General features: G+C 40.7%; 1 protein-coding gene across 6 annotated transcripts in view; it reads right to left on the bottom strand.

Annotated features, from left to right (window-relative positions):
- The window catches only part of PTPRM (protein tyrosine phosphatase receptor type M), a 742,830-nt gene that overhangs the window by 219,197 nt on the left and 496,311 nt on the right, over positions 1-27,322 (bottom strand). For 3 of the 6 annotated variants that reach the window (XM_044382848.3, XM_026496000.4, XM_057313236.1), the window contains one exon: positions 23,952-24,026. The exons of the other annotated variants lie outside the window; for them this stretch is intronic. In XM_044382848.3, coding sequence (XP_044238783.1) covers positions 23,952-24,026 — 75 coding nt within the window. The remainder of the gene's footprint in view (positions 1-23,951; positions 24,027-27,322) is intronic. 6 annotated transcript variants of the gene reach the window in all.

Below are 27,322 nucleotides of genomic sequence, written 5' to 3'. Positions count from 1 at the left end.
GATGGCTTTGGGTGTTTTGTTTAATGACCAAGAAAATTAGAAAGGGTGGTGTTGCAGTGAACTTGCATTAGGTAAGGTTACAGATATAACATGTCATGTGAAAAATCTCAAAAGAAAGGGAATGATTTTATGCAATGCTGTATTTAGTTGGTTTTCAACTTAGAAGAAAACAGTGAGTCTTGGCTCAGTGTTCGATGTTAAATTAAATAACAGCACACGCCAGGCTGAGAACATGATGTACTCAGCTACTGGTTTGAGGTTTGGGCCCAGTTTTGACTACTGAACTGGCTGCAGAAATTTTTCCAGAAGGCCACAAAAGCCATCACTGCTGCCCAAGGCTACTGACCGAAGTGGCCCCAGCACCACGACTGCCTCACCTTGAGAAAATAGGAAGCCTTCCTAATAGGAAAAGTGAACATTAGAAATAGCTCAGGGACAGCCTGGCTGCCCAGAACATCTGTGTAATGGTGACTAGTGCTAGGCTTTCTTCTTGAATGTGGGAGAAAATCAGCAGTATTCTTCATTTACTCTACAGCAATTTATGGAGTTCCCCAGCAGTGCCACACACTGTGTTAGGAAAATCACAGTGAACAACTCTGTCCTCATGGAAGTTCTCTTCTTGTGTGGAAGGATGGCCCCAGATGGAAACAAGTTCTGTCAGCAGGGTGTTACCCAGTGCTGTCCTGTAGAGGAAACTGCACATCGGGCTGGGGTCCTCAAGAGTGGGGCAGGTGCTGCACAGCTCGGAGATGAGGGATCAGAGAAGGAATTACTGAGGAAACAACATTAGAGCAGAGACCTGGAAGAGGGAAGGGAGGGAGCTCTACTGACACCCTGGGAGGAGCATTCTAGGCAAAGCAAGAAAAAGTTAAAAGGTACAAGATAGGATTGTGGAATACTGAGGTGGGCCTGCAATGGACCAAGCCGGGGAAGTGGTGGGACACATTGTCAGAGTTGGGGGCACCTCCATAGCTCACTGGGAGGACTTGGCTTTTTCTTTGCGTGGGAGAGCTATGGGAGGATTCTGAGTGTTGGAGTGACATGATCTGGCTTGTGTTGGTCATGCTGGTAGCGGTGTTTAGAATAGACTATAGTGGATCAATGGTGGAGATAGGAATATCAGTTATGAGGCTATTACAATAATTCATGCAAGAGATTAGGATGGTTTGGAATAAGACTATGGCAGTGGAGGTGGTAAGATAAGGTCAACCTTGAGATACATCTTGACAGTTGAGCCACCAGCATTTGCCCGCATATGGGAAGTAGAGGGTGCTGGGTACAACACCCAGCCTTCCAGCCTGAGTAAGGTAGTGTTGCCCTTGACTGAAATGTGGAGAAGTGAGAGGGGCAGCGTGGAGAGGTAGGTGGGGAAATGAGGAGTTTAGTTTTGGGCTAGTTTTGAGGTATTAAGCCATCCAAAGGAGACATCACGTAGGCAGTTGGAAATAAAGGGGAAAGATCTAGGTAATTCAATGGCGTAAATGTGGGAGTTGTACCAGCAAAAACATGGTATTTAAAGCCATGAGACTCCATGCGGGCGCTTAGGAGGCAAATGGGGGGGGGGCAGTCATAAGGAGGAACCGGTAGTGGAGACAAAAAGGAGCAGCCAATGAACGAAGGAGGAAAACCAGCAAGGAAGAGGGGGTCAGTGAGAATACAGACAGAGGAAGAGGCATCAGTGTGGATGAGCCAGAGAAGAAGGTAAGGATCAAGGGAAGTTTGTTTGTTTTGAAGATGGTAGAATGTACAGCATTTTTGAATGCTAATGCTTATGACCCAACAGAGAAATTCTGATAAGGCAGCAGAAAAGGAAGACTGCTGGAGCAGTGTCCTTCCATGGAGGGGCAGGAAGGGATGGGTCCCAGCGCCCAAGAGAGGGGTTGCCTTCAGCCACAGGACAGATGCTTCACCCAGAGAAACAGCAGAGATGCCAAGCACAGAGGCTTTGGGGTGAGCAGATGTGGGGGTCTCGTGGTAGAATATTCAACTGGGCTCTCCTGACTGCTTCATTTCCCCAGTTACAGAGAAAGCAAGAGGGACAGGTGTGACTGTGCATGAGGAAGAAGGTGAGAGTAATTTGGGGAGAGAGGAGTTTTGGAATAGTTGCCAATAACAGTGGAAAGGAGAACGGGAGAGGCTGTGGATATGTGGGATTGAGTGGTGACTAAGCTTGAGTCCCAGAGGACACAGAGGCTTCTGAGCAGCAGAAAGAGGAAGGACACAGGGATGCACTGAGTGGTACAGGGGTGAAGGTCTAGGGGGAAAAGGGAGAGCTAGATACCTGGGCTTGCTGAGAAAGGCATAATGCAATGAATCCTGATGGTCTCAAGGCAGATTGTGATGGTGAGATGTGAGGGTTGGGGTAGGGGCTGTGGGTTTATCCAGGAGCACAGAGCTCTAGGGCCCCCTCCTCACTCCTTATAACTAGGATGAAGAAGAGGAAGAGGAGAAGAAAAAGACAGAAGCTGACACTACTCAGAGTTATATCTCAAAGGTGGGGAGGGGCATGAAAAGTGGTCAGGAATTAATGGTGGAAGCATTTCTGGAATGGACACTAGCTTGAGCAATCCTACTCGTGTGGTAACGCTAAACTTGGTTTTCATCTTCTTCAAAGTCACAACTCCTTACTGAGTACCTTTTATGCTCCAAGTGTTGTAACTGTATCTGTAGGGGAATTCGAGGTAAGACTGGCACTTATCCTCTGGGAAACAACACCAGAAGCCACGTGAAGTGCCATGGGTGAGCTCTAGAACCCAATGTGGGGGCAGTGGACAGGAAGGCTTGGAAAGGCTCCTTGACAGAGACTGTAATATGAATGGGCTTGAAAGACGGAGAGGATTCCAACAGAAGGATGCCTCATAAGCCAAGACAGAGAGGTAGAGAGCACAAAGACATCTCTGTGATCCCATTCTTATGTAGCGGGGCTGAAGCCCAGGTGCAGGTTGGGGAGTAGTGGAGGAGAGGCGTGGGAAACTGTGGCTTTATGGTTTGCTTCCTGGCTTTGCTTACCAGCTAGAACTGCCTGTACTGAATATAAGAAACGGGGAGCTGCAGAAGATAACGGAGCTGTGCCTTGAGAGGAGTAAGTGGGCAGTACTACACAGGCTTGTGGCGGGAAGGAGAAGCCAGGCATTTGGGGGCCACTGGAAAGGCAACTGCCTCACCTGAGCCTGGAGCCTCAATGTCTGATCTAAAGGGGTAAGTGGAACTAAAAGGTGCGCACAAGGGGCTCACAAAAGGCACCCCACCAGCTACACACAGGTACACTCAGGTCTCAGATGCCCAGCACCGGCAGGATGCTGGTGCCATTTATGGAAGTACGTGGTTGGCCTCCTGCAGGGGAAAACATGTTTGGGTTTGACGTTTGAACTGAATCTAAGCAACAAAATACTTCATCCCCACCACACGCAAATGGTTTAGGTGGCAAACCAAACACCAAAATACCGCTCTTGGCATTTGGAGGCAAAGGAGAGAAAAACTTTGGGGACAGCAACTATGGGAAGCACTGACAAGAGAAACTGAGGAGGCTGAGACATCTTACAAGATGAGACATGAAGAAAAATAAAAGCAGAAAGTAAAATGGCAGCTGTGGACATTCATAAGATGACGGTTTCCTCAAGTGTGTTTCCCAGCACTCCGGTGCCAAAAGATGTTCTCAAGTGTCAGCTGAAGAAGCCTCAGCCACTCTGTGCTAGCATTTTTATGACTTTTTGGTCTACAAAGTCTATTTTGATTAATTTTCATAGGTTTTTGTTTTGTTTCACCTTTTGCAGAAGTACATTTCTTTTCTGTTTCTTAAAAATAGCAACACCCTGGTTTTAAACAGGACCATGAGACAGTTCATTCATGTCTTATTGTGCAGAAAATGAGAATTCCTTGCAGTCTGTTTTTAGTTTTTTCAGCTGTACCTTAACGTTATACATAATCGCAAAGCATCTCCAAGATTTTTCATTTAAATTACATATTATTGTTTTTCTTCCTGGGAATGCAAAGTCAATCAACTACTCTGGAACAATCTACATTCACACTTTATGTATTATTTGTAACCTGATTATGCTTTTGAATTTATAACTCTTCCTTTGTCCCTAATTTCCACCGTAGGGCATGCAGAGCACGTACAGCTTACAAGTAATAATCAGAAATATAATTTCTCATATAAAACTGTGATACTGGATTGTTTGATATATACTGTCTCTAAAAAATTAATCTACTTTTTTATTTTTGTTCTAATTTCATGACAGTTACTGCTTTCATTTATTGATGTGGCCAACACCCCGTGGGTGAGATGATCTATCAAAGCCTTATCACTTGCTATCTGGGCACTAAAAGTTTCAAGGGAATTATTAGTGCTGTTACTATTCTGATGAAATAGGTTTATTTTTTTCCATTTGCATTTCTCAAATCATGGTCAAGTCATAAAATGAGGAAACAACTTGTCAATAATAAGGTATCAACCGTGTTCACTTCTCATACAAAGTGAATAATCCATAAAGGGAATGAGAGTGGATGTTTCTTGAGGATGAGCCTGTTAAGAGTGAGATTTGTTTGAAACTAAACTTTAAAGGCATTAAAATAAAAATCTGCTGTCCCTCTAATTTCCTTCCTGATTTTGTGTCTGGGTCATGATCTAGCTAGCTTATGTTTAGCTCTTAAAAATCATTCCTGTGGAAGGAAGAATCACCACAGTTTCCTGCCCAAAGTAGTAGCTGTTTGCCAAAACCCCTTGTAGCCTTTCCTGCTGCCTAAAATTGTTCCTTCACTATTTTATCAAGAAGTGAGTATACCTAACAGATTCTATATGCTTGCTAGAAGAATCAGTATTTCTGAGATTCAAAAAATATACAGAGTCTAGCAAACTGGAGGCAGAAAGTGTCGTTCACACAGCCAAAAGGTAACCCTCAGAAATGTAAGCAGGATTCCTGGGGTCTTAGGAGAGAGTGGGATCATGTCATTCCCCCATACTCATTTAGTAAACATATAACTTTTCCTTAAACAGTGAAGTTCTTTAACAAACAAGGCTTATATTCATTGTGTCATTCTGTTCAATATTTTCTAGAATACAGGTTCTTCGTTCATAGAGAGTTTAAAAACATTTGGAGAGTTTTTGAAACATGAAGATGACTAGGTTTTCAAACACCCTAAGTGATTCCCTACACAACATGAAGAAAAAATCTCACTTGAGAATCTCATTGTTCCTAAATATCCGTGAGGAAGGTTTTCACAGACTATGGCAGAATGGGAAAAATATTTAATTTGGTTGTTATTTTTAAAACACCTCCCTATACATTAATATCTCACTTTATCAGTTAGCAAATTTCTTTCAGTGCACTATTTTAGATGATCTTTTTACACGATTAAGAGGCAAAACCTCATGGAATCAAACCCTAGTTTTATGAGTTGCCACAGCAAGAACAGATTGGAAGAGATCCTTAATTGTAAAGGAATTTAAGGAATGTTGACTGATTGCCCAGGTGCTACTACTACATTCCATAGGAAGGAAGAAGGCTGACCTCTTGGAAGTCCTGCCAGTTATCTAACTTTATTTAATATTTCACCACGAGGTAAAATCAATACCATTTTACAAATGAAGACACTAAGGCAGCAGAAACAATCAGGATAAGTAGCTTATCCTAAGACAGCGTGAGGGGAAGTGAGGGAGCTACATGCTGAGTCCAGACATGTCTGTGAAGCTCACTCCTGCTTCACTGCATTGGAACTTTCCCTACCAACACAGCAAATGTGGAGGCCTACTGCTAACACACCGAAAGACAAGACTCGAGCTTAAAATCATCTTGACCAGGTGTAAAGAAAAGAGCCTAAGAGAAGAAGAAAAACAAACAAAAAATAGTGCAGAACAATGCAACAAGGAAAATTAAAATCCTGAAAGAAGAATAGGATAAATATATGAAGACATGGGAATTCCTGGGCCTAAGTGCAGAAAAGATAGGACTGGTAATACAGCCCGTGTAACTTGGAAATGAACCAGAGGAATGACATGCACATAACCCTTCCAGCGCACAATACACTGATCAAGGCAGAGATGCTGGAAAGGAATCAAAGAAAAGAAACACAAATGACCAACAGGGGAGAAAAGAAGGACTATGTAAAAAGAGACAAGGGATTCAGATCATTTATCTAACGGAGGAGAAGACCAGCAGGTGCCCTGATACAGTCTTCCACGGGAGCTTTTCAAAAGTAAGGAGTATTTCTTATCCACCTTTGACTTCTAGTGATTAACACAATGCTTTCAACACAGTGGTCACTTGGTAAGTCTTTACTGCATGAATCTCTTAAAACACACTGGAGGTATTTATAAAGAGAATCATGACCATATGTGATCTGTGTTTGTCTGTATGCGAAATATTTTTGAACAAGAATGGGAGCTCAAGTTTTTACAGAGAAAAGCTGCATCTTTTCCTCTCTATGTCCTTAGTGCCTAGAATGTAGCATGTACTCAACAAAAGTCAGAGCTAGTAAATGAGCTTTAGTTGTACATAAAGGGCCTTTTGACCCTCAGCACATAAAAATGAAATGAACAAAGGAGGTTTATGCATTCTATCCTTGGGTTGAAGAAGAGTTACCTAACATTACACAGGTCAGTTCTCACCTCCCCACCCAATCTCTGAAAAGTAAAAAAATGCTATACTTTCTTCATCTCTTCTCCATTATCATTCCCATGAATCTGGCTTATTTCTCTTCTGGACTTTCGTACTTGACTCCCACGTAGACATCCCATCTAGTCTCTTTCACACACTACAGCCATATTGGTCTTCCTAAAGAATTGCTCTAATCAGGTCACTCATTTAAAAACACAACAAAAAAACCAAGAGTTTCCTAATGCTTCTTTCAAAAGGTAATCAAGGCCTTTCATGAGCTGGCTCCAACCCCTTTTTTCTAACTGTATGTCCTTCTTTTGTTTTTATACTTTCCTTCATCTATGTTCCAACCCGATGGACATGTTCAGTTTTCCCCATCATCCAACATTTCCCCCTTCTCAGGACTCCTGCTGCTCCTTCTCCATGGAAACATTCCCCTACTCGCTTTTCATAGGTTCAAATCATACCCATCTTTCAAAGGCCACCGAGCTCAAATAGTGCTCTTGATTGTTTTGTAGGAAGTATTTTCTGTTCCGTTGAACTGTTATAGAACCTTGCTTTACCCCCCTTGCATAGAACTTATTTTCAACTTTCAGTTCAGTCATTTTGGTAAATTCTTTATTATCACGTACTAACATGAGTCCCTTGGGACAAAGCTGTTTTGACTTTTTGGCGCTCCTATGACCTGACCTAGTATCTTATTATGTATCCAAAGTACATGTGAGAACACCTTACTGCATTGAAGATCTCTCACAATTAATCAATTCTGAATTGCACTCTTTTCGTAACCTGCCTATTCTTTTTCCATTTACGTTGAAGTTCTCGGAGAGCACAATGGATATAAAAGGAAAGAAACAAGAGAAACAAGTGGAAGTGGAAGGAAGTAAAGACAACAGCAGGCCCAGTGTTGTGGTCTTTCCTCCACTGGTCCCCAGGATGTAGTGAGGAGATTACAATGGAAAAAGGCATCTGCAGCTACTTTCAGATGACCTTCCATGGGCATCCAGACAATATCCTGAGACAGAAGGAACATGTCTGAACACTGGTTCCACTGAGCACATAAGAGACAGTACATAGAAGTGTTTTCTCAGTATGTTGATGACAGATCAAAGTCCTTACTTTCACTGACCAAATTTTCATCAATGATAAAATGAGATTAATAGAAAGAAAGAGCATGGAAATAAATACTAGTGGCAAAATGTTATATTTTCAGCACTAAAGCAGTGAAATATACATCCATCAATGACGAGAAAGTTAACTGGGTACATATCAGAGAGACAGGAAATGAGTATCTGTCAAGAATAAAGTGTTATGAACTCAGTACTCGCAATGATTAAGTAGCTATAGACCATTTTTCACCTTCATATATGGAATTTGTTTTAAGAGTCTTTAAGCTAGAAAAATTTCTGCTGGAGAACAATGACAATGGTCTGGGGGTTTTTTAGAACGAAAAAAAAAAGAAGGAAACTTGTAGTAAGATAATGGTAACATGATTCAAACTATTGAAAATAATTTCATTTAATAAAATGGTTATATGATTTCTATGACCCTACTTTAGAAGTATTTTTTAACTTTCTTATTACTCATAGATGAAACAAGGTGGAAATCTGAAAATTCTATTAAGCCCCTAAACTGGCTAAAAGACACACGTAGCCCACTCTGATGAGGTCTCCATCCATGAGGCGCATGCATGTGCCTGCATACATGTATATAAATATACACCAGTATCTACGGAAATTATTCAAAAACATATAAAAGAACCCATCAAATTGGTAATATCAAAGACAACTTTGTTTCTCATCATGTTTACTCTGAAGTCATATATAATCTTGAGTAAATAAGTAAAATTAAACCATCGCGAAGACCAGCAAAATCCCAGGCAAAAGCTGATATGCCGGTATGAGCTCTGACCAAGAGCTCCAATCGAGTAAACGGTTATAATTAATAATAAGCCATAATTAATAATTGCATCATTAGCAATACCAATATGTAAATTAAACTGAACATCAATTACATTGCTAAAGTGATGTATTACTTGGATATTTACTAGAGTAAATGGGAAAACTCATCAGAGATGCTGATAGATGTGCTGAACAGATGCCATTTACTAACTCTAAGGCAGGTGCCAAGCTCACTTGCAAAGACTGTTTCTCAGAGACAGTTAAATGAAAACAGCATGTGAAAGAAAACTTGAGAAGCACTCTGTGTTTTTCCAACTTCATATTCAATGTCTAAAAACGTTATTCAACGAGATAATCTATAAGCTTTCTTAATGGAGTTCTGTTAAAGTGAGTCCTCTCATGCCCCTTGGAGAATGGATGTAACTGGAGGGCAATTCAAAGAGAGGTGTCCACATTTAAACCAAGGACAGTGAGGAACAAAGGAACCCCAAATGGCCAGGACAACAAAGAGAGTCAGGCATTTTATTCTGTGGTGCAGGGCTACAGGGAAGAGCAGAATAGGTTATACACTGCTTTAGGCTATTACTGCTTCAAATAAAGTAGTTGTCTTTGAAAACACAGTAACTTTTTCATCATTATCATCATCACCATCATTGCCAGGAGCAAGATAATAGCCTGGGCCATGCTGATGCAGTTTATATCCCAAAGACAGGCAAATGGAAAATATCATCTGTGGGGGACTCATTACAGGTCTTGACATGTGATAGAATAATAACGTTCCTCTCACGTACTGGTGCTCCTGGAGACCACGGCATGTACATGGTGTTCATGTAAATAACACACTCCATAGCATCAAGAAATCCATTCATTTCCCCAGAAGTTCAATTTTGAGCCTCTCAGAAGGGCTGCAGCACTCAAATTTGGGAGTGGCAGTGGCCCGGATTAATTACCTAGTTCTCTTGAAAGACTGGAGGGCCATAAAACAATTTTCTATTGGAATAACAACAACAGAGCTACAAAAGAAGTTACCAGCAACTGCCAATTCCTCCTCTTTACTCTGAGCCAGCTTGGTGCAGGCCCTTTGTATGTGTCATTGTATTCATTCTCCCAAGGCCTACCATGAGGCTAAGAAAAGTAATATCTGTTTTGGAGATAGGGAAGCTGATATTTAGAGTTTAAGAAAGTTGCCTGAAAAGCCTGGACTTTGGACTCACTACCTTCTATATAAAGTAAATGAAACAAACAAACCAACAAAAACTAAAGTAAATGTTTTCTGAATTATATGCACTGGGATCCAGAGTTCCTGGGTGAACCACCCTATTAAAATCTGGTACAGAAATTCATTAGGCCCGGATTCCTGTCTGATATGTTTAAAAACTGCCCTTGGAAACCACGTGGTTTTGAAAATGACCTAGAGTCTAAACCTGAGGGCCCTCAACTCACTGTTCCCCATGAGCTGGTCAAAGGGACTGTGATTCTTAATACTTTTCCATCGCTTTTACTCATAATAGCAGATGAGAGAGGACAAGTACCTGAGGTTTATCCTAAGTGACCTACCACTGGCATAAAATTTCTTCGAAGTCTGTTGTTTAGTCTTTTCAAATAAAGCATGCAAATGTTGCATTTCACTCCAGGACATATTGATTTTTAATAAGAATATTGTTTTGAATGATTTATCATCAAGTAAACTGATAGCCCCTTGGTCCTGTACCTTCATGAAATCATGGATTCTCATTTGAAAAGCGTCTGACATGGGAAAGTGGCAAGATAGACACTAGAGTTTCACAAAGGAGAGCGACCTCTCTTGCCCTGGTCCCTAGGACAGCTTTCCCAGAGAGAGAAGGCTGACCAGACATAAAAAACAAATAAAATAACTGATCCTAGACTAGACCCTGTAGTGGAGGAGGGCAGTGTCACAAAGGGCATTTTAGGTTTGACAAACTACAACAAGCAAAGTACTGAGTTAAAGTAAACCCATCAAGTTGATAACTCTACTATGATTACATAATAGACTATCCCTATCCTTAGCAAATATGCACTCAAATGTTTAGGGGTGAAGGGTCATGACATAGGTAAGTTGTCCTTGAATCCGTCAGAAAAAAAAAAAATTTGCGTGTGTGCACACACGAGCAGGTGAGGAGAGAGCAAATGATAGAGCAAATAGGGTAAAATGTTTATACAGGTGAATGTGATAAAGGATATACCAGTATTCTCTGATATTTTTATTTTTGCTACTTAAAGTTTGACATTATTTCCAAATAAAAAGTCAATGTGTTTTCTGTTCAGAAAAAAAGTAAAAGAAAAGAAAGACAATGTGTGGTGGCTAAGCTAGAAATGCCATGGTTTGAGAAGGAATCAGATATTACCCGAGATCCTCTCACCTTGGCAACCATGACAGTTCTAAAAGGTGTGTGTGGGGGGGTGGGGGGTGAGGAATTTTAACATGCTAGAATTTTAGAAGCCCATTTTTTAAAAGACTTTAGGCCTTCCTCTCAGCCCACTGGAGTCACTGATGAACACATCTTGGCATTGACTGATATTGTCAAGATGGCAAATGAAATCTGTCCTTGTTGAAAGGCTGTGCTTTTTCTCCCTTTCACTTGCCCATCCTGACTGTCCCCTGATTCTTTTACAAGGTCAGCAAAGCATTTAAAATAAAAATTCTTTCTTTTAAAGTGAGATTTATTTATTCTAGATCTATCTCAATATTTTCTTGATCTGCTGCCTCTTCCACATCCTGCTATGTCAAGATGATAAAGGAATTTCTGACTCCTTTCCATCCTGATTACGTATATTGGATCACACCCATAAATATTTTTTAAAAAACCCTCTCACAAATACTTGGTATTTTACAGTATTCTAAAGATACTTATTTATAAGAGACTAGCTCAAGGCCAACCAAAAAGTTAATTGCACAACAGCAGAACATGGCCCTTTGCCTACAAATTCTGAATAAAATTCATGGATTTCTTACACCTAAAGCTGTCAGAATTAATCTTGATGCCTTATATTCTAAGTTGTAGAGACATCTGTCTAAAGCAAGGGATGAAAATCAAAATATCATGATTGGTATCTATCAACAAGTAGATGCTGTTGAACAGCTTCTATGTGTCTGGTTCCATGCTGGACACAAGGGTGAAGAGAAAGACCTACAGAAACAGATAGTGTCACTCAATTTTGATAAATACTTTAAAAATATCCAGGCCTTTTCCATGTTTACTCATATCAAGGATGAATTAATTTAATTTTACTATAAAATTTAAATTATCTTTCCTGAAAAAAAGGCAAGAATAGTCAATTCATCAATATGAAATCTTTCATGCAAAAATCTTAAACTATTTTTCAGAGTGTAGGTACTCTTTTCTTCACAATGTATTGAATCTCTTACCAAAAGCTTGGTTTATTTTGAGCTCAAAACTTTACTTGCAGCATCCGTGTTGGACATGTACAATGCACCAGATTCATATTGAAATTAAAAGGTAGATTTCCTAAAATATAAAATTTCAATTTGTGCTTTTCAAGACTGAACAGTCTATGCCCAAAGCAAATAAAAGACAGTTAAATACATTGTTTTATTTTCCTTTATCACCCTGCTGATAGAAGGGAAAACACAAAAGGATATTGAAAAATGAAGTTATTCTCTTATATTGAAAATCGTTACATAGAAATTCTTAAGTTTATGTAGCAAAAATGGAAAACAATACTATTTCGGTGCAATATACATCTTTTAAAATATATTATTTCTGAAACTAAATGCTTGACATTTGACTCAGTATTTCCTTCCCCAAAATGACAAGGAAAAAGCAACAGAATCTCCCATGGCAGTCCTGTATCCCCTCACCATTTTCTTGTAACTATACTGTTTTATAGATGAAACTGCCATAGCAAAATGACAAATATAACACATAAAAGAACAAAAAGGGGTAATAAATCACCAGTGACACTACAGCCCATTAAAATGCATTCAGCTGGTGTTGCAGAAAGAATAAAAATTTCCCCTCACTTTACATTCTTTGCAGCTGAAAAGGAAATTTTTAGAATCCTCAAGCAACCCTTATAAGAGATGCTGAAATTCCAACCAAATTCTCTCCTCAGTAACTTTCTATATTGGCCTCCGTGGCCAAAATATATATAGCACTGATGTATAGTATACACATCCCCCCTTCACTGTTTAATAAATTAAAAATGCCTAGGACAGGGCAGAATATGAACTGCTAGTCACCCACACTGATAGGATAATGCACCTGAAAAATTGATACCTAATTAATTGGAAAATGGTAGTTCTAAATTCAGCCACTGTTTCCAATAAATGGATTATTAGCTTAAATGAAGAGTTTGGCTATTTTTATTTATATGGAAGCCTAACAGAGGCATTATCTTCCCTTCGTTTTTACCCAAAATTCTCTCAAAAGATTTAATCAAAGCTCCCGGCACTGGGAAGGACTCTGGTATCATACAGATACCATGTTCTGGAGCACAACTGAATATATGCTAACTTATTTCATTACACACTTAGCATTATTACAAACAGTTCAGATATTAGTAAATGTTATTGACGTGGAATATTTAGTCAACTGTTTATGTCAGGGTGTTTTTGTTTATGTTAGTTTTAACAAAGATCCTTTGTGTAAGCTCCTTGAGACCAAAGAGTATAAATTGCACTTTTTTGAATTCTCTGTATCTCTTAACACAAAGCTAATTACACATCGAGCTTCCCAAGGGGACGAAAAGCTCTTCACATTAAGTGATGAATGAGCAACACTTCTCTCCTAAAGTATGGACAGTGAACGTGTTTGGAGCAGGGCAGAGCCTATCCCCCTAAAGCAAAGTATTTCAGGGTTGGCAAAGTTGTTAACTTAGTTCTATCAGAATAGAGCTGCATGTCCCATTTGCTAACAAAGGCTGACCACGGGATGGCTATGTGACATTTGGTCCAGCCCTCCCCTCCCTGAGTCCCACGCCTCCTAATGGCAGCCATTGTTGGGAGCTCGTCTGTAGCACAGACATTATTTTTCTTAGAAAAAGGGGTGTGGAAATTAGTTCATGCCTTTAATGGATTTTTAACTTTTACACATGAATTCAGTCCATCAGAAATTTACAGCTGGTCTCTGAGTGTCTTTCAAGAGCCAAACACTGAGTGGCAGGTTGTGGGAGTATCAAGATAAAGGAAATACAGCCCCTGTAGTAGTAGATAAAACTATTTCTACATGTATTTCGTAGTCGACAAAATTAACAATCTCCAATACAACACTTTATGAGTCTAATGACTGAACTCTTAAAAGGGCAACATAGAACTGTCTGCAGCTAATGGTGGTGAGATTTTATTTGAGTGACCATATATTCAAACAATATTGCTGAGTTTTATTATCCTTTATGTTCTTTGTCAGTTTTGATTCATATGAATACCCCAGTAAATAGCTCTCAAAATAAATGAAGTGGATAACTCAGGCAAGAGGTTGAATTTTCATTCCATCTCAAAGGTACTTAGAGTGTTGCTTTGATATGTTTGAACTTGTCCCTTAAATTCCCTACCATGTGCTCTTCCATGCTGATTGCCAACTATTAAGACCTCAGGGCCGGAACTTGGGCTGTATCAGTTTGCTGGCATTTAGCTCTTCTGTTCATACCCGCTCCCTCTGTTCTTTTTTCTCTTTTCTCAAGCTGCCAGACAAGCTTCCATTGCTTAGAGTTTTATTCCAGTCTTTGACCTATTTCACCTGCCCTCCCATGTTTCTAGTGTGGCTAGAGTGTACAGTGCAAACTTGAACCTGTCCACCTCTGAAAATACCTCATGGCTGCCCATTGCTCCTAGGATCAACAAGAAAGACCTTAACGTAACCTCTGAGGTCCCAGTTGGCCTCTGTCTGTCTGTACAACTTGACCACTCATCACACATCCTTCTTGCTCTCTGCTCTCCAGCCACGAGGGTCTTTTTTACAATATTTCATTCTTGGTCATGTTACTTCCCACCACTGGACCTTTGCACTTGCTGTTCCCACCACTGACTAAGCTCAAATTTAGTAAACAATCACACCATCTTCAAGCTGTATCCAGTCTTCTGAGCCACTCAGTATGGCTAAAATCTGATTTTAGTTACCTCTTCACTTACAAATAGAGAACCTTGGGTCCCCAGAAGGGCAAATGTTGCCTATCTATACTTAGGCCTGTCCTAGCTTATTATTCCCAAAGAGTACCAAAGATCCACTGGCTGGGTCTGACAGGTGGAGGCAGAGAAGTGGTCAGATGGAGTCTGGGGAGTGGGAGGAACCAGATAATGTTGGTGTGAGTGGGCAGGCCACTCTCTAAAACAATTAAATTAAAATTAAACCTTTCTTATGGTTCTTGCTAAAATAAATGGCTGATTAATATTGTGCTTTTTAAAAACAGGTTGAAAACCATGGGTCTGTTTTATTTGCAGTGCAAAGGTCTACTGAATCAAATATATATATATATTTTTTAAGAAGAATTTTGTGACTAACATAAAATCAGTCCAAAGTAGGCAAAATAAAAAGATTCAAAAGCTTCCTGTTCTCATCAAAATTTATTCAAAATTTACTAATGATATGATGAAAGCTATAAAATACATAGGACTAAATTTAACAAGGAAGGTCAACTGTTCAGTCATTTGGTAAATAATGTGGAACACCTGCTAGGTGCCCACGCGCTACACTGGAACAAGACAGAAAGACGAAGCCCTGCCTCCCCCACGTTCTGGAAGGAGACACGCAGTCGTCAGCAGCCTCACAAACAAGCAGAGTGATGGGCAGGACAATGGCCGGGGGCCAACAAGGCCCTGAGCTTAGCATGGTAGTCTAGGGAGGCTTCTCGGAGGGAAGTACCTCCACACTGAATCCTGAACTCTGAGAAGGAGCTGGAAATACGAAGATTAGGGTTAGAGTGTTGGTCAGAGGGAAGAGGAAGTGTCAACTGCCGGTTCAGGATCCAGCTTGGTGCTGTGAAGAGAAAGGAGATCAGCACTGAGCATGGGACACGATAGAAGGCGAGGGCCGGTATGAGAGGGGCCAGACCCTGTGCGCCCCTTTGCTGTGACATGACATTTGGAATTTATACTAGTGCAGGAAGAAGCTATTCAAGGGCGTTAAGAAGAGGAGCGATGGAACGAGACTTCAACTTCCAAAAGTCAGTCCAGCTGCCATGGGTCGAATGAGTCAACAGGGAGCCATGAGAATAGTTAAAATGCATGTGCGGTGGTCCAGGCTGGTGTGGTGGCCACGAGAAGGTGAGACATCATTGAACCTAGAATATATATTTTAGAGGGAGACCTGACAAGGGCAGCTAATGCAGAAAACTCCAAATCTGTATTACAAGTCTTGTAACAAGATTTGAATTGATGGAGAGATTTATCATATTTCCACAGTCATGATAATGTGTAGATCTGATAAGATTCCAATGGGAACCTCAGTGGCATTTTTGGAACCTGACCGGTATGCGCTTGGCCACCCTCACAGTGCCTACAATATATCACAAAACAGCAGATGAAGATTCCTGCCCTCAGGGGCTTATATTCTAGGAGGGGGAAAAAGAAAGGAGCAAACATCAATAAGCACATAAGGTGAGAAGTGTTATAAAAAAGAAGAAAATAGCAGCGTAAGGGGACAGATTGTGTGGAGAGGATGGAGAGAGGTCTCATGGAAGGCTGCAGTGTGAAGAAGGGTGATTGTTCATGGCCGACTTTGCTGAGAAGGTGGGTTTGAGCAAGGACTACCAGAGGTAGGAGGGTTAGCCGAGTGGATATCTGGGGAAGAATATTCTCAAGCAAGGGGAAAGTGGGAGCAAAAGGTCGAAGGAGGGAGCAGGGCTGATATGGCCAAAGAACAACTGGGAGGTTAGGGCAATGGGTGTGGAATGAGGCAGAGGGAGGAAGGGAGGGAGTTACTCAGGGGAGCGGGGCAGTCATCTAAGTCTGTGGCCATCATTAAGGACTGAGAAGTAGACAAGGAGGGATCAGTAGGGAGGAATTTTTGACAAAGAATATGGAGAGAATTCTAGTTTTATCATATCAAAAAATATCATAAAAGCCAGCATAATAAAAGAATATGATAATAACGCAGGAAGACCCAAAGAGGACCATAACAAATTCTATACATGTATCTTAATATATGATAAGACAGTGTTTCAGTTCTGTGAAAAAATAATTGTTTATTTAATAACGAGAGCTGGTCTAACTGTTGTCTATCTGGAAAAAGCTAGACTTCTCCCTTGGCAATACACCACACCATAGCAGTGGTCATTTCTAGATGGATTCAAGAGCTAAAATTCAGGGGAATGGCTGAATAATCACAGAGATGTGGAGACCTTCTCAAGCAAAACAAAAACCTTGGAGAAATAGAAGAAAATGGGAACATATTGATTATCTGAAAATGCAAACTTCCTTATGCCAAATGACACAATGTGTCAAAAGAAGAGTGGCTGACAGGAATCAGTACGAACAAATGCAGAAGAAGAAATGCAACTGGCCAATCAACACAGGCCAGGATACCCAGCTTCAGGAAAAGTCAGGAGAACCCCACCTTCACGCACCATACTGGAAACAGGAGGTGGTAAACATCAGAGCAGGTGGAGCTGTGAGAAAGGGGCACTTAGCAAGTACTTGGTGGAAGGATGAATTGCTACAATTTGGAAGGAAAGGAATATGGCCAGTCGTACATAAAAAATGAACTTGCCCTTTGACCCACATTTGGGAATCATCAAGAAATAAATGTTATAAGGGAAAGAACATATCCAGAAGGTTACTGATTCCAGTTTGTGGTGGTGACTGTTGTTGTTAGCAGGAACAAACAAACAAACAAACAACTGGTGCAAATCTGAATGTCCCTTAACAAGGGACTGTGTGAAGAGACCATCACATGTCCCTACAGAGGAACAATATTCAACTTGGTGAAGAATGTCTTAGACTGGTATGTATCGGCTTGAAGGAGAATTCATTGCCTATTAAATATAAAATGCAAGTGGCAGAGTTAAGTACATAAGTGGTAGTGAAAAAACATCTGGATATACTTGTATATTTTTATGTAGAGAGAAAGACCGCTATTATAGGGGCTGGGGATGAGGTCTGTATAGACATAGGGTAAAATTGTTCGGTATATCCGAGATTTTATAGTTCGTTCGCTGACATATCCCAAGAGCCTAGCACCATTGTCTACCACATATAGCAGGCACTCAGGAAATATGCACTCGATGAATCAATGAAGGAATAAAAGGGTTTGCATCATTCCCATAATTGAAAAGAATGTGTTAGAGAAATAGTAATAGCTAACATTTACTGAAGGTTTACTAAGTACTTTACTTTTTCATTTAATCCTGCCAACTTTCCTGTGAGTAAAACTGTAACTCCCATTTCACAGATGAGCAAACTGAGGCACAGAGATTCGAAGTAACTTGACCGAGGTCACTCTGCTGGTAGGCGACCCCACTGAGATTTGACTGATTTAGCTCTGGAGCCCATGTTTCCACAGGCCATGCTAACCCATAACTGTTCTAACATGAAGTTGTTGCCCAGCCCAGAGGCCCATGTGAGAGGAAGCTCTTGAGGCTTTCCCGTGGAACACCACAGAGCACTGTTTGAGAACCACTGGACCAGACAATTTATAGGGTTTCTACTGCTGACGGTCTCTGGCAACTGATTAATGACATCTGTGGAATGAAGGATTTGAGATCCCTACCTTTCCTGATGTATCTCCCCCTACAGTCACCCCCAAATTTAGATCCTAATTTGGGTTCCCTGCCTAGTGGCAGCCCTGGCCTAGGGCTCAAAATTCATGAGCTGAGACATAAAGGATCTAGCACTCTTCTTCATTCTTTGTAAAGATAGCAGGAGAAACACATGTTCTGGAAAGACGGTGTTAGGGCTTCAGGGTATAGGTAAATGTGATGTTTGCTATAGACCCATTCATCAGAAAGAGTCTGAGAAATCTCCCTGGGCTGTTTCTGGTGAACCTCAATTATGGTTTTTGTTCCTAAGGAAAAGGTATCCTTCTCTGTGACCCAATGGCTAGGACCAGCAGGGCTGTGAGGAAGGACAAACGTGCCACGGCTGGCGAAGGGCAGCCCGCCCAGGACAGAGGGCACAGCAATGGAAGGGGAGGCCTGAGCCTGCTATCTCAGGGCTCAGGGCTGAGGGAACAGCTGGGTGGGAGTGGAGGGCAGTGTTCTGTCACTGTGTATACAGGGGACATTCACTGATCAGTGGGAAACACCAAGGTGAGGGGCAAAGCACCTACCTCGAGTAGAATTAATCTGCCTGTTCTGCCATTTGTCAAGCAACACCTGGAAGTATGAAAACAGGAGCCAGGCAAGCAGGCGGTGGGAGTTTCTCAGGCTGGGGACCAGGATGATGTGCGGTGAGGGCAAGGGGGCAAGGGGCCCAGAAGGTCCAGGTGTCAATAAAAGCCCACCTGAAAGGGCTGCATGGGGTGTCAGGGCCGGGTGGGAAGCAAGTGAGGCCTGAGGGGTCCAGGAGGGGACAGAGGAGAGCACAGAGGGCACGGAGGGCACAAAAGGACAAGTTCAAACAGACGCTGAGGTCAGAGGAGCCCAGGGCTCAAGTCAGAAAGCCTGGAATCTTATTTGTCTCCCTGATTTGACTGCATTTTAGTCCTCTGGGACCTGTGGGGGTGTTTAATTCCTTTGAGCTTCCTTTTCTCAACTGAAAAGTGTGACGATGTTCTCTCAGGAGGCTGTTGTGAGACTTAGTGAAATAATGCCTGTGGAAGTCTCTAGCATAGCATCCAGAACAGAGAAGGTTCTCGTACACTCAGTGCCTTGACTTCCTTAGTGGGATCTAGTTCAGTGACTTCCATGTTTTAGATTTTACATTTAAAACAAAAACAAAAACAAAAACAAAAAAACAACCTCTATAGGGGTGCCTGGGTGGCTCAGTCAGTTAAATGCCTGACTCTTAAAAAAAAAAAAAAAAGGCCGACTCTTAGTTTCAGCTCAGGTCATGATCTCAGGGTCACAGGATGGAGCCCCGAGTCAGGCTCTCCTCCGAGACGAGTGGCTTGAGAGTCTCTCCTTTTCCCTCTGCCCCTCCTCCCATGTGCACACTCTCTCTAAAATAAATACATACATACATACATAAAAATAATAAAAACTATTTGCTTTAAGAGCCACATTAGGAGAAAAAGAAAGTCTTTGGGATTTATTTCTTGATCATTTTGCCTACATATTGGCAAAGATTCTCTCTGGGACCAAACTCCCAGCCAGCTCCCCTGTGCCCTTCCTCCCCTAGGCCTCAACCTTGGCCTGTAAAGACTTAAACACCGATGGTTTCTAACTGTTCAAGGCTGCATCCCTAGGTGACCCAATCCCCCTTAAAATGCCTGCCTGAGAAAACCCGAAGCTGCCCAAAGAACTGACGGTTTGTTCTAGTGACATGTGAAGACAGGGCCCCTGTGTCCCAGCCCCTGGGGGGGAGCAGCCCAACTTGGAAAAATGCCAGTTAGCGAACCAGATAGGTATCTCGTGGACCAACACACCCTTCCTGATTGTTGTAATTTTTCACTCCCCTGACTACTGAGCCCTGCTCACATCCTCCCTACCCCCTCATTTTCCCTTTAAGACGCCAGTCCCCTCTGCACAAATCAAAATGGAGCCCACCTCTATCGCCTACAGTCACTAGTTACTGAATAAAATCTGTTTTTACAGCTTTAATGTCCAGCTGTGTTTATCTTTGACAATACAGACATATGCTACATGTATATTTTTCAAAACTTGAAACTGTGTGGGAATAATCTTTGGCTAGTTCTCGCTCTCTTTTTTTTTTTCAGTACTAATTATATCTAGCAAGTAATTCTACATGCTCTGATATATCTGATCTGTACTTGAATCCCAGAAGTCACTTTGTTTATAAATATTCTAAGATACAGATCTTATCATATTAGATGTATGGGTTAACTGAAGTGGATGATAAAAAATTTGTTTAAGGAAAACATTCTCCACTGCATTTCAGAGTTGGCTGGGTTATTAAATCATAAACAGAAATATCTTAATATAAAATAAACAGCCTAGAGATATTTATAAAATTAACTAAAAAATCTTAGAAATTCCTAGTGTGTACGGCTTTTAATTTTCTTCCCAAAGCAGTACTATATTGCAGACAATTAATCACATAATAAAGGGAACAAAGTAGAAACCAGAAGCACTTCTAGTTTCTAGAACTTTCTCTGTATGCACTCTTTAGAGTGGTTTTGAGGTAGATAGGACCTTTATTCCAGTTATATATTCTGTTTCCTTTTATAATCTCCTAAATCCAGTGGTTGAGTAAAGCATTTTAAAATCTGTGGGTTACAACCCAAGAGTGGGAAATGAAATCAGTTTAGAAGGTAGTGACTAGAATTTAAAAAAAAAAGAACTAGAATAAGATGGAACAGAATAGAACACACCAGACTGCATGAGTAGCCTTGGCAGTATGGTCTCTAATGCCTTTGCTTCAGTTAAACTAATGTGTAGGTATATGTGTGTGTTGGATAATGATGTATTCTCACTGTTGACTGAAGACAACACATTTTAAGAAACACTCCCCAGTGCGATGACAGGCCCGCGCGTCCAGTACACCAGCACTCTGCGGGCTGACCGGCCTCTGCTCAGTGACTCAGGTCAGTTAATGTTTAGGAGCATCTTGCTGTGTCCAGCACAGTCCTGGTGCGGACATCGGGTCACCAGGGCGCTTGCGTTCTCTGGTGTTAGATGAGTGAGTGAGGTCCCACCCATGCCAAGGAAAACCCAAGCCGCACGTGCCGAGTTCTGGGGCAAAGGAACGGCGCTGCAGAGGACCATCTCGCTCAAGTTTCCTAGTCTAAGTACAGCCTTGAGTAACTGGTAGGAGTATGATGTCAGCACAGATACAACAAAATGAACAAAGCACTGCGGAGGGCACTTCAGAATGTATCCCTCATGCGTCTCCTGTTGGCTTCTGGAAGGGACCATATTGATCTAATAAACAAGACCACAACTGCTCAATGGGTCACAGATGTGCAGTGCTCAGAGCTGTCCCAGTGACCATTTCCTAAGCTGCTCTGCACGACGAGAAAGGTTTGGAAATCCATGTCCTTTTTGCCCATTAGTTACAAAACTGTTGTCCCCTCCTCACTGCTAAATGACGAGCATGACAGTAAGTTTTCATTCCTAAGAGCATGTGTGTACGTCAGTTTTGATGTGACCGATGCAAAACGGCTCATGCCGAGAGCCTGGGCAACCATACAGAGCAAAGCTCTTTAGAAGAGGTAGCAGATCTCTACCTGGCACACACAGGGTGCTCAATAAATGTCAGATCAGTGACTGAATGCACTAAGTCTCAAGCTTGCAGTATGACTCATGAATAAATCTATTAAAAAAGACAGTGTTACTGCTATCAAAGTTGATGGCTGATGCAAATGGAAAATGCAAAAGAAATATTACTTGATTTTGAATTTATCTGGGTTAGATTAACCTTCATTAAAACTAGCAGTAAATACTGGTCAGGAGTCGTTTTCTACTGGTTTTTGAGCCTTATTCTAATACTCCATCATTTTAATCTCTAATAAACCCAAGTAAATGATGGCGATCTCCTGCAGCCCTTAAAAGAATGGTAGCCATACACTCTAGCAACGTATGTGTCCTTCACAGACTAGTTCCCAAATAACAAGATACGCTGGATCTGAAAGCATTGTGAAGGGGGCTGATTTATGAGGTATCTTCTTAATTATGCAAGATTTAGAGAGAAGCTATGTTCAGAAGTTTCACTTACTTCATGCCTAGTAAACAGCATGCTTAATAGAGAAGGAGTAGATGAGGCAAAGCTTGCAAAGGGGGGTCTTTAACCATATTTCCCACGGTACTTCTTTTAGGATAGTGGGGCCAACCCATTTTTAATGGCTTGCTGACAACAATGGTGCCAGCTCAGACGCAGCTGGGGGTCAGACTTGCTCAAGGATCTCAGGTCACCTTTGAGCCGGTCCCCTAACCTGACCATGGGCCATGCGCCAGTCCTTACATATGAAGGTTTCAGAGCGGAGGGCTTATGCTAAGAAAGACACTATCCCGTAAGTACTTCTATTGTTGGGAAGAGAACTTCAGAAGTTCAGGATAGGAAAGAGTTTGTAACAAGTAGGACTTCAATCATTAAAAGAAATGTGCTTAAAAAGAAACTTGGAAGCAACAGAAGCAGAACTGTTAATAATAATTTTATAGCTTTCAGGCCCTGAAACAGAGGACTGGAAATATGTATGGAATTCCAGGAGAGGAGGAAGCAGAATTAGCCTACGTTTCTTCACCTTACAAAACTTCAGTCTGTACATTTCCTGAGTCTCAGCTGCTTTCATTTTCCAAAATAATAAGCTCACAGAACAACTTAAACATTTATGGATTCTTACCATGAGTTCAAGCTATCCTTTTTTCCTTAACCGTTAGAGACCATTCGTTTCATACGCTTAAAACAATTGCTGGAGTGGAAATTCTATGGAAAGCAGCCGAATGTTCTTACTCAGCTTGAGTCACGCCTGTCCTACCTGCCACAAACTATAATGTCGGTGATGTCTCTGAGACCAGAATTTGAAACCTGCCCATGTAATTATGTTAGAAATCTTGACAATGGCTTGCTTTTACTGCAGGGCAAAATTTTGTCTTCTGGGGTTCTCTGACCACTCACCTTTGATCTGGAGTAATTTACTGGACTCTTTCCTTAGGAGTTTATGCAGATGTCCATACACCTTTAGAGACAGTACGAATGGACAAGCTAATTTCTCTTAGCTAAGTTCTCTTTCTGTGTGCTTCTCCTTCTACAAAGAAGCACACAGTTCAACTCCATGACTAAGCCATTCAATTTTTTAAAAACTTCCCTAAATTATTCAATGCATTTGACTTGCAGATGTGCCACTGCTTTATATAAACACTTTGCTTTGAAACAAGGCTCTAGAAGGAATGCAATCAGCTCCGCTCCAGTTGTATGTACACGAGAAGCTGTTTGAACAGTGTCACCCCAAACAGCTTTGGGTGGCTCATTTTAAGACTGTGCATTGCTAAATGTGCGTGCAAACTAGACCCTACAAGGTGAAAAGTAAACCTCGCTCACCCTCATGTTGCAAAGCCTTTTTAGGTTAATTTGCATAACTGGGCATCCACCTTTCTGTATTTTGATTGAAATCCTGTTTGATGGCATTGCTACTGCAAATCCAGCAAATTTCATTCTGTTTAACATCAGGCTTGAAGGGAACACACCAACAGACAAACACACAATGAAAACATGCAGTGGCATTGTGCTTAATGCATGGGTATAAATGCGCACACAGAAGAGGCCAAGCACATCACTTAATTTAATGCGGGCACAGGTCTGTACCAAGAGTCTGAGACATTGTAAACAAGCCTTAAGCAAAGGAGGAAATGTAGAGGGGAAACAGAGCTGAGAAAAATGAGCAGGAAATGGGCAAGATGACTCATCTATACTTGAACATCTGACCTGTCAGTTGGTCGTCGCCTGCGGCAGGGGCGATGCGAATGTAAGGTGTTGTAAGCTGAGTCACGATTATCGCAGCTATGGCAAAGGAAGATTCCCAGGTCAGCATGCATGAGGGAAGAAAAAGCCAGACTGAAGCTAGGCTAGCAAGGAGAATCTCGATCAGTATATCACATCGTCTCAACTTTGTTCCAACAACAACAAAAAGAGAAGAAAAGAAAAAAGAAAAAAAAAACATAGCAAAGTGTTGAATTTTCAGAATTCTTTTCCCTTAAACAGGCTTTCGTCAGGCAGTTAGATTTCTAACTATGACACAGTTGCGAGCTTTGGCTGAGATTTTGGGTAGATCAACCAAAGGGAAGAAAAAAAGTAAAAACAAAATATAAGTCCTAAATAAGGCTCTAGACTGAATAGTGTTTCTAACTGCTGTTGAGCATGGTGTCTAAATGATTTGTTGCTAATGCTGATGATCCCAACTGTAGGCTTTTAAAATTTATTAGATTACTTAAAATTCTGCTGCTGAAGTCACAATATTTTCTCTTCTTGCTAAAATCACCTTTGTGGAGCGTATTATCTTCTTTCACTAAAAACATTTTTTAGGTAGTGAAATTTCTCTGATAACTAAATTTCGTGTAGAACATTTCCATTTAGAAACCTTATTTTGTCATATTAACGGACTGAACAAAATGCATCTCAAAGCATAGGTTAAAGAAAGGAAACTGAGTAATCGCCTTTGCTCTCGCTGTCATGGTCCACGTGTGACCCAAGACAAGATTAAGATTCTTGAAGCGGACCGGTCAGGTTTCTTGGTTTGCCTGCACAGCTCAGCAGTCGTGTTTAAATGGTTAACATTTATGACACACAGATATTGGGGGAGGGTGGTAGAAAATTAAAACGTTAGTTCTAACATGATACAGCTGGAAAATGATGCAAAGAAAAAATATTGGAAAATTAAGGACAGGCTTACATGAAAGATTACTAATTTACATGGAACAGCCTGGGTGCTATTAGAAATGTGGCAGCGAGTAAGGAAAATAGATCATCTACCATCTGCAGACAATTAAACCCAAAACTGGTGCTGCATAATATTTTGAAATATCCCTCTGCATCATTCAAACGGTGCTGCTCCTTATAACTAGACAACTGTAGCGACTGGGTTCAAAAGTGCGATAATTGTCTTTCGCACATTGTTAATGAAAACTTTCTAGTCTTGCTAAGTGAGATGAATAAACTACCAGTTGGGTCAGAAGATGGAGGCCTCCCGAGGTACTACAGAGATAATTTTCTTGATAGGATATAGTATGCAATTTTGCATACTGATATAATCAACTGTAAACAGTAAAATGTGATTTCTAAGACTTGTTACAAAATTGGTACCAAGTGTAAACATATAACATTTGTTTGGTCATAGACTATTGTTCAACCAAAATTCTTGTGTGGTTTTCTATTACTTACGAGAAAATGTGACCTACTCTGCTTTCGAGAACAATTATATTGTCTTATCGAAAACAGAGCATCTACCCAACACTGAAAAAGATAAACAATATGAACAAAAAGTTACTTGAAAATGGCTATGTTGGGCAGCCGTGTATTCACAACTAAAGGAAAGGCAAATTGCAATCGGAGGCTCAAAACCCCAGTGGAAAAGGTACATTATGATACCATGAGGGATTTTTATATGATCTCCACGTTCTGCCTTCTAAAGCGTTCATTTGTGACTATTATTTTTAGTTACCAGGGAAAAAACTTGATTCTGTTACAAATTACCTTAAAAGAGGAGTCAGCCGGCCCACGGCCTGCAAATAAAGTCTTACTGGAACACAGTCAGACGTAATTGCTTACACACCACCCATGGCTGCTCTTGCACAGCAACAGGAGAGCTGAGTAGTTGTGACAGAGACCATATGGCCCACAGAGCCTAACATATTTACCATCTGCCCTTTGCCTAAAAATTTGCTGCCCCCTGTCTTAAAATACCAATAAAAATGCATTATAAAACAGAATACTGCTAAATTCGGTAAGGTAAAGTCGAAAATCCCAATCCTCTGCTTTGAAGACAGTATCTGATAGTAGCTGATAAATTTAGGATCTCTTTTAGGTCCAAAGGTATGAATGGAAAAGCAAAAAGTGGATCAGGCTTCCAAAGTCCCATTTCAGTTGCATATGGTGGGGTCTTCTGGAATGTGAGGAACCCGTATTTACCAACCTCTTTTACATGACTTTTGTGTTCCTTGGAAAATGAGTTTGGATCAAATAATTTGGGAAACGTAGGGTTGGACAAAGTTAAACAGGTTTTCTTTTCCTTAGTAACTTCTCAGGGGCCTGGATGTACTCATGACATTCATTGGGAAGACTATTTCAGATCACTCGAAGAAAATACTTTCTCTACAAAATGCTGAATGACAAATGTAGATCATATCTATATTTCTATTTCCAAATCCACAGCTAAATGATAGCAGATTAGCATAGATGAGTGGTCTTACTATATAATTTGTTTTCTCCTGTATTGAATATGAATAATTAAAAGGAATCTTAATTAGCTTTGCATGTCAACAGACATTCTTTTCAGCTCTTTTATAGGTGTGTTTTCATTCTGTAGCATTGTGGCCTAGAAACTATGGTATTTCTTTGAACAAAACAGTGAACAGGAAAACGGTCTAGAGAAACTTCTTTTCAAAGAGCCTAGTGATTAAAAAAAGAAACATTCAAATTTCTGAATCTAGTTAGAAACTGTATCAGGACAATGGAAATCCTTCAAAGTTTTCTGAAGGTCTTCCAGCAAAGCATATGCACGTTGCAGTACAAACGTTAAGTTAAATAAAATACCTAGCTTAAAAACAGTGAAGCATTTTTTTGCACAAAAAATTCACCTTAAAATAGGACACTAGAATAATGGTTTGTCTTCTTTTTGTTTAAGACTTATAGTCTGAGTCCTATAATGCTTTTGGAAAGAATTTAGCATGTGCTCTCATGAAGTTTTTGTTTAAAGTTCTAGTTACACTGCTGTTAGCCAAATCATAGCAAAGAAAGGAATAAGCACACATTTGCCTCTAGCCCCCATACACTAAAAACAAAGACACAAACAAAAAACACCCAAAACTTTTATGAACTCAAAATCCTTAAACATTTAAAAGTGATATATTTACATACTAGGAAGTCTCATATATTATACTACGCCTAACATTTAGTAGGTGTTCACATGCATCTTAAAATAAGTGTAAAGCAAGAAAGCCCCCAAACGGCTATACTGTCAAGGAGAAAGACAGCTGGCAACATGTTATGGAAAATATTATTTTATGGAAGATTGATGCTAGTATATAGTTTAAATTATTATATCAATTAGAATGGATACACCTCATTTAATATGAGAAGTC

The sequence above is a fragment of the Ursus arctos genome, unplaced genomic scaffold (assembly GCF_023065955.2).
Source record: "Ursus arctos isolate Adak ecotype North America unplaced genomic scaffold, UrsArc2.0 scaffold_17, whole genome shotgun sequence".
Classification (NCBI taxonomy): domain Eukaryota; kingdom Metazoa; phylum Chordata; class Mammalia; order Carnivora; family Ursidae; genus Ursus; species Ursus arctos.
Note: the sequence above shows the minus strand (reverse complement) of the source record. Positions and strands in the feature narration are given on the sequence as shown.